The 14,482-nt window shown below is 37.1% G+C and overlaps 1 protein-coding gene and 1 long non-coding RNA gene across 2 annotated transcripts; one reads left to right on the plus strand and one right to left on the minus strand.

The window, feature by feature from the left end:
- Nucleotides 1–9,210: 9,210 nt before the first annotated feature.
- LYC (lycopene cyclase) lies at nucleotides 9,211–11,342 on the minus strand. The gene is made up of 2 exons (XM_079048030.1): nucleotides 11,222–11,342; nucleotides 9,211–11,049 (listed from the first exon to the last, which is right to left on the minus strand). The coding sequence occupies exon 2, from the start codon at nucleotides 10,956–10,958 to the stop codon at nucleotides 9,441–9,443; it is 1,518 nt and encodes a 505-aa protein (XP_078904156.1). The 5' UTR covers nucleotides 10,959–11,049; nucleotides 11,222–11,342; the 3' UTR covers nucleotides 9,211–9,440.
- Nucleotides 11,343–11,917: 575 nt separating this feature from the next.
- LOC145116675 (uncharacterized) lies at nucleotides 11,918–14,234 on the plus strand. The gene is made up of 3 exons (XR_013712249.1): nucleotides 11,918–12,470; nucleotides 13,465–13,522; nucleotides 14,110–14,234. It is a non-coding gene; the product is annotated as an uncharacterized LOC145116675 (long non-coding RNA).
- Nucleotides 14,235–14,482: the final 248 nt, after the last annotated feature.

Below are 14,482 nucleotides of genomic sequence, written 5' to 3' on the forward strand. Positions count from 1 at the left end.
ACACTTTAAATACATATATTTCCTTTCACACGTCTACTCACTGTCATTAATATGCTTTTGGTTTTAATTCTTTATTATATTAATCGTTTATTTTATATTTTATTTTATTAGTTACAGATAGGTCCCTCAAGTATATATGTTTATATATTTGGATGTCATTTTAGAAGTAAATTACAAAAGCAGTCCTTGTAGTTTGAGATAATTTGTACGTTTGATTACTAACTTTTTTTTTTAACTCGAGCGGTCCATACTCTATGTTTTTGTTGTGCACTTAGTCTCTTTCCGACCTAAAAAGACTATTTTGCCCTTCTTTATTTCTTTTTTGAATTTTTATTACATATTTCTTGTTTATCTTATTAAAAAAAATTAAGATCCCACCCCAACCTCTTTCCTTTCAAGACTTATCTGTTACCCCTTATTTCCCTTGTCTCATTCATCGAAAAACCATCACCTCAGACAATAATAACCACCATTTCTGATGATACTACCTAATGACGTGCCCTTGGCACAAGTTAGGAGTTGCGCTCAAAACGCGTCGGAGAACTCCCCAAGGCAGCACGATTACCCAATCAACGCACCCGATCCTGTTGGGTCTGACGCCATTGTCTTGTACGGACTAGCAGAAGGCCTTAGTATAAAAGGCCACCTCCGGTACCTAGGAAAGTAAATCGCTCTCTCCCAATCCAAAATTAGCGGGTTAGGTTGAGATTTACAACCAATTTAAATTAAACGGGTCAACCCACTTAGCCCATTTAATTAAATAGGTTGAGTTGGGTAAAAAATATCAACACATTTTCAACCCGTCAACCCATTTAACTTTTATATATTTAATTTAATAATTATTTGAATATTATCATATATTAATTAAAGTATTGATTTATAAATTATAATGTTATACTGTTATTTATGTTTAAAAAAAATTAATCATAATTGTCATTTTTTTCTTAACATTGACAATATTAATTACTCTCCAAAATCACTTCGAATAACATTTTTTTAATGTTATTTGAAAAAATTATATATATATTTTTGAATTAAGATTGTGCTTTTGTCTTACTTTGAAACTTTATTTACGTTTGAAATTAATTTAAGTGATATAATCTTTAGTTAATTTTTATTTTTATTTTAAATGAGTTAACCCAAGTTTAACCAATTTATGTAGTAGGTTGGGTCGGGATGACGGGAACTACATAAATAGGTCAACCCGATGGCAATCCATTTATCTAAAATGTTGAGTTGGGTTGTAATATCAACTCATTTAAGTAAACATGTTGGGTTGGGTTGAAAACTTCAACCCAATTAATAAATGAGTTGAACTCGAACCCAACCCATTACTAACTCTAACTATGAAACATGTAATATATATATATATATATATATATATATATATATATATATATATATATATATATATATTAAAAATTATATGTAGATAATATAAAGGATTATAATAGAAAATTATTTGTAAAATGAAGGACCACATGTAAAATTTGTTTATAAGTGATTGATTGGTTATATTCAAAAATACAAAAGGATTATAATGGATAATGATATATAACATAAGGGACACTAGATATAATAATACATAACATAAGGGACTATAAATATAAATTTTGCTTATATCACAGGTTTAACACACAGTAATGAATTTAATGATGATGGTCAAAGGTGGTAAATGGTTTTACAAATGGTTTCGACTATTATTCGGGTGTATTTAGAATCCCCTCCACACGTGGACTAAATGGAATAAAATATACAAAGATAAAGATATGGTAAGTGTATACAAAGATAAAGATATGGTAAGTGTGTGATGTTTAGTATTTTATTTTATTTTAGTTAAAATCTTTTATGTTTAATGTTTAGTATTTAAGTAAATTACATAGATGGTCTTTTAGCTTATAGTTTTTCTCAGGTATGGTACTTACGAAACTTTTTTTCTTAAGGTGGTTGCTACGGAGCAAACATTGCTCACAAAAGGTCCTTATAATTAACTTTGTCAACATATTTTGTTAAGTAATTGTAAATGATGAAAATATCATTTGTTCTTTGTACACAAATGATCTCTCTCTCTCTCTCTCTCTCTCTCTCTCTCTCTCTCTCTCTCTCTCTCTCTCTCTCTCTCTCTCTCTCTCTCATCCTTAGCTCAGGCATCAATGGTAGATCCACTAGAGATCCAACAACATAAGCGATAGGGATATGCTCCCTGTTTATTGTCTGATCAGAGAAGTGGAAAAAGAAACACAAATGTAAAGTGGCGATCGGGAAGCTTCGGTGGTCAAGCAGATCGCGAGGAGGAACAATCGACCTTCGACGACCCCTTGTGGTTCTTTTCTCGTCGTCGGCGACCACCAATCGAGGGGAAAAGGAAGCAGTTGGATTGAAGGGTCAAGGAGCCGCCTAGAAAATGTAAAGAATGGTCACTAGTGGTTCTGTCGATCAGAGTAGGAAGAGGGAAAGGTGGTAGTTGGTGGTTTTCGCATCGACGGCAGTGCTGGAAAAGGGCTGCTCTGCCAGCTCCATCATCGGTTCTTCTTTCTTTGCACGACAATAGAACGCATGGAGAAGGGGAGGCAGGGATCGAATACAACAGAAAATAGGGTGTTTGGGGTGATGCTACTCGATTGGACAAGGAGGTGGAGGGGGCCAAATCGGAGGCTACAACCTCCTTTCTTCTGGTTCGTTTTTCCAGCGACCAAGCCTTTCGACAGGGTTGCAGAGATCGATGAGGACAACAACAAACATAGGAGGTGTTTGTGGAGTTGGATTGCGACAGGAAGAGGAAGGAAGGGGCGGTTCCGGTGGCTGGCAGCCGGTGGTGAAGAAAAACGGGAAGGGAGAGAGATGAGGGTAGAGAGAGAGCCCCATTTTTATTTTAAATTAACAACATATTAAAATAAATATAAAAAAATAAAAACAAAGGGCATTTTTATCTTTTCACATATACTTAAAAGAATCTTTTAACAAAGTTAGTCATAAGGGCCTTTTGTGTGCAAGGTTTGTTCCGTTGGTACCATCTTAGGGAAAAAAGTTTCATAAGGATCATATCAGGGAAAAAGTATAAAGCTAAAGGACCATCCGTGTAATTTATTCTTAGTATTTTATGTTTCATAAGATATAGAACAAATTACTAAAATCGTCTCTGTGATTTGCAACAATTTTACGTTTGGTCCCTAACGTTTTTCTGCATGCGGACGGTACATAGGTTTTGATTTTGTTGCGTGTTTGGTCCCTTGCAGACGTGAAAAGACCATATTGCCCTTATACTTCTTTTTTAGTTTTTTTTTTATTTGTTTTTTATTTATTATACATAGATTATAAATTAAGTGATTTATGAATAAGTGGGATCCACTGCCACCACCACCATCTTGCTAAAGGAACAGACAACCACCATCCTTTTTACCTCCGACAACCACCACCCTTTTTACCTCCAACAACCACCACCCTTCACCTTCGGAACCCACCACATGTATACGTATTTCGAGTTCTAGAAACAACCAGACACCAAAATCATAAACAAACCAAACCACCAAAATCAAACATTAAACGACAAACATGAGTTCTAGATAGTGAAATCGATATCAAAACCAATTTTGTTTTCTTATTCAAATTTTGAAAATCAAACCAAACTCCAAAATCAAGAACAAAACCAATCAAACACCAACTTGAGTTCAAGAGATGAAAATCGAAAGCAGTTGTGTCCTTATTTCGAATTTCAGAAATCCAAATCAAACCTAGGATCAATCTGCAGAGTTAGGGATGTAAACACACAAAGGCACTTTGATTTGCAGAGTTGATGTAGATGTGAAGCAGAGTAAACGTTGGTGGTTGTTGCTAAGAATTCTGACGAGAGGAGGAAGCGGAGAAGCTAGGGCTCACACACAAAAGCATCTAACCTCAAAACATAATCTAACATCATACCTGAAAATCAAATAACCCTTCTGATCCGAATATGACTTGAGGTGCAGGTTCGATGTCGGGTTTCAAGGTGCAAAACATTGACGACAACGACTTTAGAGATGCACAACTACAGCGACTTTAGAGGTACGAACCAACAAAGGTTCTAATGGCTGGATTTTATAGTTAAGTTTACAGAAGAGAGTGAGAGAGAAATATATCAGGTCTAGAAAGGGTGTGCGTCGGACCTGGAGTGATCATCGGACCTGGGTTCACCGGACTTGGAGTCGTCGCCGGCGAGGGGGAAGTGATGGTCGCCAGTTTGAAGAAAGTAAGAGACGAAAATGTGAAAGAGGGATGGAGATCGACTCTTTATTTTAGGGGTGGGCCACATATCCATATTTTTTCTATATTTAATAAATGAAAAATAAAATTAAAAAGTATAAGGACAATATAATCTTTTCATCTCTGCAAAGGACCAAATACACAATAAAATCAAAACATAGGGACCATCCGAATGCAAAAAAACAACGTTAGGGATCAAACGTGCAATTGCTGCAAACCATAGGAATGTTTTTAGTAATTTGTTCTAAGATATATAATTTTTATATTAATTTTTTTAATCACTCGGGCTTACGCCTCGTTCCGCCTTAAGGCTTACGCCTCATGAGGCGGCAGGAAAACGCCTCAAGGCTCGATTCCATTCTTTTAAACCTTGGCCACCATCAATCATTTTTTTGAAAATCCTACAATCCCAAAAAAGGGAATAAACAGTTACACAGATTATAAAGCTAGACCCACAAACAAATGAAATGAACTTTCATAGTCACATGTTGTCGAACACTTAGGGCGTGTTTGTTTCACATAATGTTTTTGAAAGGAATGAAATCTGTCAAAAGAATTAGAATCTGGAGGAATTTGAATCTGAATGTACTAGAAACTTAAATGTGTTTGGTTGACATGGAATGAAATCTGTTTTTTGTTTGGTTTGCTTATTTCCCAACGGAATTGGAAAACAAATTACGTATTATGACAAAAATACCCTTTAATGTTTTTTTGTAGCTTATCATATTTTTTAATAAACATAACGAATTTTTATATAATTAAAAAAAATGAAATAAAACCATTAAATATATAAATATAAAGCAACAAATGTCATTCATTATTCTCAATCTCAAATTAAAAAAAAAAAAAAAAAAAAAAAAAAAAAGGTAACCACACGCTGTATAAAATAATGTCTAAATATCTGGTTCATAATCATATCACTCTTCCAACATAAACCTCACAAAGTTCTCCCGATCTTCTCCTTCCAAATTCCAAAAACTTAACACGGTTTCAGGGTCACGAATTATTTTCCTACTTGCTTTGAACCTATCAAAGGCACTTAATGACTGCATTTTTGAAATTTCTGGAATCACCATTGAAGCTTTTTTTGTACTTCTGTTTCTCCTAGTATTGCTTGGTTCATGCTATTTGCTGCTTTTTCAAGTTTTTCTCCAAGGACGTTAGCTGCAATAGTTATTCCCTTAATAACAGCATCAACTCTTTTCCTCTTCTTTGAGCCTGTGTTTGGAGATTCTTCATTTTCTGGGGTTTGTTCTTCAAAAACATCTTCTATTTGTTCTGATTGTTCTTCATTGTTTGCATCTTCTTCCATTTGGGCAAAATCCTTGGCTTTATTCCCTTGAGCTCTATCCTTTCCAAAAATGATACATAAATCCTCGTAATGAGGAAATATCTTATTTCTCCATTTTCCTGCCTCTTTATGAACCTATTTTGTATCATAAAAGGTTAGCACATAAAAATATAATATAAATAGTTGAGAAGTAACAAAATATATAAAAGTTATAATATTGTACCTGTATGTAAGAATCTCAAACCGCTGGTTCAGCTATTACAGAATGAGTGGAGCTATCGTAACCAAAACCACTTGTGTTCGTACCATTTACCATATCATAAACAACTTGCCAATCTTTTTTCATGGTTTTGATCTTTGACTCAATGTGGGGTTTACCCAATATGCCAGAGTTAGGAATTTTTTCCTTCAATGCGTTTTCTAGATGCAGTAAATATCCAGATTTAAAACCATTATCGGCTTTAAATCCTCCCATGTTCACCATATTTACCAATGCTTCAACGAGCTTGACATCTTCAGTAATTGTCCAGTTGCGATAGTTTCTGATTTTTTCCATCACACCTACTATTTTTATAAACATAATAATTAGATGAAACAATGCATGCTATAAAAAAAATACACAACCATATATATAACAAATATAACCAGTAAAGTAAATTAAAGCTCATTATTGAAAATAAAAAATGTAGCACAAATTCATAGTAAATGATAAACATAACAAAAATAGAAATGATCAATGTGTAGTATTCCAAGAATCAAACATATTTTGCGCTAAGTTGTTTCTAAATGTGGTCCACTCGGTTGATACACCAACAGAAGTGATATTATCATAATCTCCACCACCGACATCTCCGGTTCCCTCGTCTAGTACAAAATGGTTCTCAAACGGATCAGTTGTCATTGCCTGCCTTATATAATTATGAAGAAGACAACATGCCATTATGATCTTATTTTTTAGATCAATAGGATAATATGAGTTGTCCCTTAAAATTCTCCATCTTGCCTTTAAAATACCAAAGCATCTTTCTATAACATTTCTTGCAGATGAATGCCTCATGTTGAATAATTCTTTAGGTGTAGTTGGTTGGTGTCCTGCACGCCAGTCATTCAAATGATATCTTTGACCTCTATATGGGGCTAAGAAACCTTCACCATTTGTATAACCAGCATCTACCAAATAATAACTAATATATGTAGTATAGTTAGCATAATTAATAACTAATACATATCTAAAATAGCAATTATTATACGTACACGGCCTTGGGACCTTCAATCCATGTGGCCTAAGTAAGGCATCTCGAAGCACTCTACCATCCGCAGCTGAGCCCTCCCATCCCGGTAAAACATAGATAAATTGCATATCTTGTGAACACACCCCTAGGACATTTGTGGCAATATCATTTTTTCTTGTCCTGTACTTAGGCTTATCTTTAAGTGGCACTAAGCACTTTATGTGTGTTCCATCTAAAGCTCCTAGACAGTTCTACATAATATAAGAAAAGAAATGGTCATATGTCATATCAAGCAATTTATGCAGTACTCGAAATTTTTTATAAGTCTAATATATACCTTGAACCACTTCCATCTTTGATCTGTAGAGTTTTCTGTAACAGGTTCGGGTTTCTTAAGAAAATGTGGATGCAACCTTATCACCGCGTTGCAAACTCGCGAAACAATTTTGCTAATTATTTCTCCAGAACGCTGGAAACGACCTATCATGACCCGATTCTTCACATTATGTTCAATAATGTGAAGAAATATGGCCACTTGTTCATCAATATCCATATGTCTACTTGTTCTTAACCCACCTAATGTATGAAGCATGTCACACAACTTTGTGAAACATCTTCGGGTCATCCTGAGATTTGATATGCACGTAGTGTCACTTTTGTAAGCGTATTTGTGCATTATTGATTGCCGATCCACATCTGACGATATGTTTTTTATACGTGGTTTACCTTCTCTGTATATTTGTAGTAGCTTGCACACCGTGATAAAAAAAACCATGTAATACTAGTCATAACTTCATTCCAAAATGTAACGACTATTTGACTTATCTTTTTTCTATGTTTGCTTCTAGTTAGACTAAGCCATGCCATTTCCTGCTCATCTCCCAGAAAAGGAAAATTTTACGATTTAAAGACATAATAATTGACATTGTTGTGGATTTTAATCGTCAACAAATTTGAGTTTTAGTAGAAATTTGTTGGATTTTTGTCTCATCTTTTCCAAGAAAACAAACATAATGGCAAAAGGATTGAAAACAAAAAATCATGCAGAAAAAAAAACCCCACACAAGCAAAAACACAAACACTTGATGTGCATACTTCTACCAACAACTAGTACATGTTACCAACAGTAAGTTTCAACCACAAAATTAACAATTACTTTACTTGTAGGCTTAATTGCAGCTACAGCACATAAAAGAACACATAGTTGAATTGTAGTAGGATGTCAACAATGATAATCAAAGCATTGTTATTGATGCGGCACAACAAAATATCCAAAGATTAAAAAAAAATCAGCCAACATGCATTTACCAAACTATCACAAATTGAATAAAATATATATAAAAGTTATTGTGACAAAGAGTCAAATGTAACAGAGAGTCAAAGTCACGCCATAATTCATAAGTTAGTTAAGAAATTAATTATTTTATATTAACCAAAGATGAAGCAAAAACGTGGTGAAGCACTGTTATTTGAAGAATTGTAGATGATGAATTCGGCATTTTTGCTTGACAATGAAAAGGATGAAACAAAGAATAGGAAGAACAACTAATCTCAGGCAACAAAGGTATCAGAGGCGCACAACAAAAAAGATTGGCAATGGAATTGTATTGTAGAACCGATCAAGATATGTAGATATACTGAGATACGATAATCGGGGAAAAGATAATGACAATCGGTTTTTTTTTTTTTTTTTTTTGATTTCACAAGCGTATAGATAATAGGAGGATATAGAATTGAATATAGATTCTTGATATGTTGGGAAAGAATTAGAAATCAAGCAACTACAGAATTAAAATATGATTATGGAAATCCGATTCCATTGAATTGGTAAGCCAAACACGATGACTACGGGATTCTAGTTTCCATTTCCTTCGCTTTCCTTAGGAATCCCACAAAACAAAAGCCCCCTTAAAGTGTGGTTCCGTATGTCAGTATGCATGTCAGTATGTGCCAATCACCAATGAAAACACTAATACCCCCGTCCAGAAAAAGCTGACATGTTGCAATTTAAGATCAATGGTATATAGGTATATATTGCAATGATTTTGATAGCCTAAACCTAATTTTACATCATTTCTAATGTTTGATTGTCTTTGCTACCCATATCTTGTGATATTCAATCCGACAATCTTTCTCTAAATTCATTGTGTACATCTTTCATTATTCTAATGTTTGATTGTCTTTGCTACCCATATCTTGTGATATTCAATCCGACAATCTTTCTCTAAATTCATTGTGTACATCTTTCAGGTATTGTGTGTTCCGATAAGAGACAAAAATACCTTAAACTCAAATCCTGGGAGTTTGTGTTTGCACATCCACAAACAAATACTTTTGGTGCAAATTGGTATAAAATATCAAACATAACCCGATTGGATGCTTAGTAGATACAATTCTGCATCATTTCTACCCGAGTTCAATGCATATCAAACGCAATACGCCACATCATGTATAATCATAAATTCATAATAGAAGACTGATGCACGATTGTGATGCAAAAGGGTTTTAAATTACAAGATATGTGGAAAAATAATATGACATTGACGTATAAACTATAACTATACTGTATCAAAATGTCAATTTCCATGACAAATTGAGAGAAGTCCATGCTAATCAACTGAAACATACAATAATCACCATATCCAGAGAAAAACAAAAGCTTACAAGTATCTTATTTTCTATTCTCGATCTTGAACCAAGTTGTTGATCATCGTTCCCAATGGTAAAGTTCCATTCACCATCATGTCTAATCTACAAGTATTAGAAGCACGACTGAAAAGAGAAACCCCAAAAGTCATTAACTCAGGCAGAAACAATCGTGATGACAAAAACCCATGCCAATAACGAGGTTCAAGATCAAAAAACGCATCAAAAAACCTTCTTGTCCCTTCCAAATCAAGCTTAAGCAAGAGATCCATACCAAAACAGAAAAACTCTCTTTGTCTTCTCCGCTCAATTGGCCACAAATCCCGCCAAATCCCCGCTGATAAATCCGTCCCCGACACCGTTTTTTCAGAATTAAGATAATGAATTATCGATTTTGCAACAATCGGGGCAGCAGCTAGGGTTCTAGCCACCATGTATCCGGTGGAAGGATGCACCATACCGGCGGTGCCGCCTATTCCAAGAACTCTTTGAGGGAGGACCGGGAGCGGCCCACCCATCGGAATAACACACCGTTCATCTTCTTCAATGCTTTTCACTTTTATACCCAAATGCTTTAACCTACACACCATTCGTTCTTGAATATCTTCAAATTTTAACCCTGGTCGAGCCACGAGTGAAGTTTCTTCAAGAAAGATTCGATTGGATGAAAAGGGCATCGCGTAAAGGAAAGTTGGGATTTTTGAATTCCGTTCTTTGATTTCGGGATTGTTGTTGAGATGTGAATCTCTCCAATCCATGAAGAGCATTTTGTCAACATCAAAAGGGTGTTCTTCTACTTCTGCTAGAATCCCATATGCGACTTGGTATCCCGGATTGTAAGGCTTGTCGTATTGTACCAAAGATCTTGAAAAACCAGTTGCATCGAGGACTAATGTGGCTTGAATGGTGACACCATCGTTGCAGATTAACAAAGATTTAAGTTCTTCATGAATGACTTTGATTACCTTCGCTTGATGAAACTTGACTCCATTTGATATGCATTTCTTTAACATCTTTGATTTGAGTTGTTTCCGGTTAACTCTTCCGTAAGGTCTACCGAGATTCTTGGGTGAATTTTCGTTGATGTAAACAACGGCGCTTGACCAGGTGGTGTCGAGGCAATCTAGCAAATCCATGGCCTCAAATTCATCGACCCAAACACCATAATTGTTCGGCCATATCTGTTGAGGTGAAGGGTCAATCGAGCAAACGGTGAGCCCGGCATCGGAAACTTGTTGGGCAACCGCAAGGCCCGACGGGCCACCGCCGACCACCACAAGATCCACCACGAGACCCTTTGAAGGATCGTAGAGAGGAAGCTCGAAATCGAGGAGTTCTTTCTTGATTTCGGGAACGAGTTCTAGAAGAGCACTACTACTGGCCTTAACACAACAACCTCCATGACCCCATTTCAAATGGGGTTTCTTAGGGAAAAATCTAGTTTCATGAATTTGAGACTTGGATGAACTCAAAGTGGTAGCGTTTCCTGCAAATCTGTTGATTGTGTGGAGAAATTCGAACGAACTGTGAGTCCTCAACAAAGAATCCATGGAACACCCAGCTGGAATTACGGCAATTTACGATGTTCTTTCAACTTAAAACCACGAATTATTCAAAACATACCAAGAATCCGAGAAACCCCTAAAATATATAACAAATTTATGAACTTTTAGTAGTAACTAATTCAAGAAACCTAATATCGGGCTTGAAATGGAGATATTTGGATAGAAATGAAATGGGTTTGTAGTGAATCATACAATAAAACTCATCTAAAAGTCGATGAATTGAAAGGAAAAACGAAGGAAAGGCTCACCGGTAGAGGTAGGAAAGGAGAGGTGTTGAAAGATATCATCTTTTCTAGAAGATGGATAAAGAAGGAAACAAGTGAAGAATCATGTGGTATGGCCTTGCTTGGCCTTGGCGACATGAAAGAAATACAATGAAAATGACCACTATTTAATATAACAATTTGATAGTATATTTTGTAAATTATTAAAATGTAATTAAGTTTGAAATGGGTGAGCAATCGAAAAACCGATAAAGTCGAGACCGAAAAATCATGTAACATCCCGTTTAAATAGAGTAATTAAATAATAAATCAGGAACCCTGGGGAGTAATTATTATGATTATTTTATATTATTGTAGCCTAAGATCGAATAATAATTAGTGGGGTGTTGGTTTCGGGGTGCCAATAATATACTTTTGATTTCTGAGGGTTAAAGAGTAAGTATCGGACTTATTCTGGGAATGATTCTTGAAGCCAGGGTGAAAATGGTAATTTATGGATCATAATTGAGAATCCTTTGTAGAGGAGGGATTGTTTTGTAACTATTGGATTTATATTGAAAAGAATTATGAGAGCAATGGCCAAATGGTAAATGTTGGGATTTGAATTGAAAAGAATAAAGGAGGAGGGACTGAAAGTGACAATATGGGCCAATGTTTGAGAGTTTGCGGGACTTATAACCCGTCACTCCCCTCGTCCTAACCCTAAAACTAGCAACATACTGTAGCCGCCACCCTTATACCTCCCTCTCATCTTCAACAGCCGCCACTTCCATTGCTACCAAGTCCGGCAGCCTCCCTGCCAACCGGTGTCGCCGATCGAAGCCAACATTCGGGGCAGCCACTACAGCGACGAGGAACTCAAGTGACGTCAGTTTAGTGGGTCGTCGGACCACTTAGCGCCACTGCTGTCGAATTCGTACTCTGGTGGAGGCGCAGCCTCCATTCTCCACTGTGATTGCTTTCTTCGACGACCTTTGTCGCCGCTGTTGGAGGCATGGGACCACCGAGAAGCCGTCAGGTCTTCTCGCCCCCATTGAAGACGAAGGTATCGCCATCTGTCGTGTTTCAGCCATGGGGATCAAGGCCGACGACTGTAGAGACCATGGTGGTTTGTGATGAGGATTACGGGTGCATGTTTCTGTCCAGTGGAAGGCACGAAGAACCACCATGGTAGCCGGCCATGGTGGCTGCTGCCGATAGCGAGGCTGTGCCGCTGACCGCCGTGTTCATGTCTCACGTGGGTGCTAGTGTGCTACTGCTTCGAGTTCGTGTGGTGTGTATGTGTTATTTCATGGAGTGGTGTTTGGATGTTTAGTTTACCGGAAAAGCTACCACCACCACCGTGAGGTGGTGGCTGCCACCATGAACCACCACTGGCCACCACAAGGGTGGCTGTGTGAGTATTATTTTATGAGTGGGTGTGTGTTATTTAGAGATTATTATAAATTGTATTGTAATTCGTATCGGAATAATGAAAAGAAAAGTCTAAACCACCACCGTAAGGTGGTGGCTGCCGCCACCAGCCGCCGTGTTGGGTGGCGGTGTGCTCTGTTGTGTTTTGCACTCGTGTGGGATGATTGGACAGAAGTGGGCCCAATGAAACCCTAATGGGCCCAATAAGGCCCAAAGTGACCTAAAAGCCCAACCAATGGACTAATGGGCTAGTATTGGGTTGGAAAACCCTAATTAGGGTTTGGAAAACCCTAATGGCATAAAACCCTAATTTGTGGGAATTGATCGGGACGCACACGGAAATTATTTAATAAACTTAAAATATTAATTAATGATCAATTGCAAATTAACCAAAGCAATATTGGACTTAATGAATTAAGTCCTTAATGGGTTAAATAGGAACACTTAACCCTAATCGTCATTTCATGTGAAAACCCTAATTTCACATGGGCCTTGAGTTGGACCTTCCAATTGGGCTTTGGCGATTGGCTATCCAAGAACAAGTTAATGGACCAAAATAATTAGATGGGCTCTAGGATAAGGCCCATGTGAGGACTTGGGCCCAATTTGGAAAATTGGGCCATAGATGGGCCATATTTAGGCCTTTATGATTATGTGATATTGGGCCTTGGGAATTAGATTGGAATAATTTGATGGGCCTTAAGGAAAGACCATGTAGAGGTCTGGGCCCAATTTGGAAAATTAGGCCATCCGTTGGGCTTTGGCCCATTACTTGACTATTGGGTTGTTATAGTGTGAGTTGGACCTCCGGCTTGGAACACAATTATTAACTGGGTATTGTTTGATGTTGACAGTTCGTGGATCTGTCAACCAGCAGCTGGAGTTTTATCTGCTGGACTTCAGTAGTGGCAGGTGAGTTATCCTCACTATACTAAGGGGTCTAAGGCACCAAGGCCGACTCATTGGATTGATATCCTAGTAGTTGTTATGATAACTATGTGTTAGATATACATGCTAGTTGGATATGCGAGTTGGTAGGCCTTTAGGACTACCTGTGATATTATTGATTTTTGGTATGTGCATTTATCTGTTACATGTCGACATGTTACGTGGGATGGGTTGAGGTTGTACTGCTCCGTGCGGTAGCTAACAAACCCTAGGAGCATTCCAGACACTAGTTGTGGGCCCGGTAGGCAATCCAGACTCATACTGTGGGCTTGGTAGCATTCCAGATACGAGTTGTGGGCCCGGTAGGCAATCCAGACTCGTACTGTGGGCTCAGTGGCAATCCAGATGTGAGCTGTGGGCCCGGTAGGCAATCCAGACTCACACTGTGGGCCCAGGGGTAATCCTGTCTGTAAAGTTGTGGACCCATTACATGTTGTTCAGTTTGTTATGTTATGATATTGTTGATATTGTTATGTGGACTGTATGTGTATCGGTATTCTGGGGGTAAGTCACTAAGCCTTCGAGCTTACATTTATCGATTATTGTTTCAGGTGCATCTGATGATTGCGGGAAGGCAAATGCGTGATCGTACAGCTCCTCATATTTAATGGTTTTATGATTTGATTATGGGGATACTCTGATTTTAAACTATTTTGAAAACAAACTGTAATAACTTAATGGCTCTTAAATGTATTAAAAAGTTTTAAATTGGCTTGAATTTTATGGGTGTTACAAGTTGGTATCAGAGCCTTGGTGTGAGTGAATTGGAGGAACATTTGTGTGAATCCAGTCTCAAATCAAGGAAAGATTTTCAAAATGGTTTTCAAAATAAGTAAAGGAGGATGCAATATGTACGATCAGCCCGAGCCAGTAAGTAGACCCCAAAATACCATACAGTATTTGATTATGTGATATATTAGAACA

The sequence above is a fragment of the Lactuca virosa genome, chromosome 5 (genome assembly GCF_052849685.1).
Source record: "Lactuca virosa cultivar CGN04683 chromosome 5, Lactuca_virosa_CGN04683_v6, whole genome shotgun sequence".
Lineage (NCBI taxonomy): Eukaryota > Viridiplantae > Streptophyta > Magnoliopsida > Asterales > Asteraceae > Lactuca > Lactuca virosa.

What these genes read in the sequence shown, in the direction of transcription:
- LYC (XM_079048030.1), bottom strand. Translation starts at nt 10,958, where the DNA reads ATGGATTCTTTGTTGAGGACTCACAGTTCGTTCGAATTTCTCCACACA.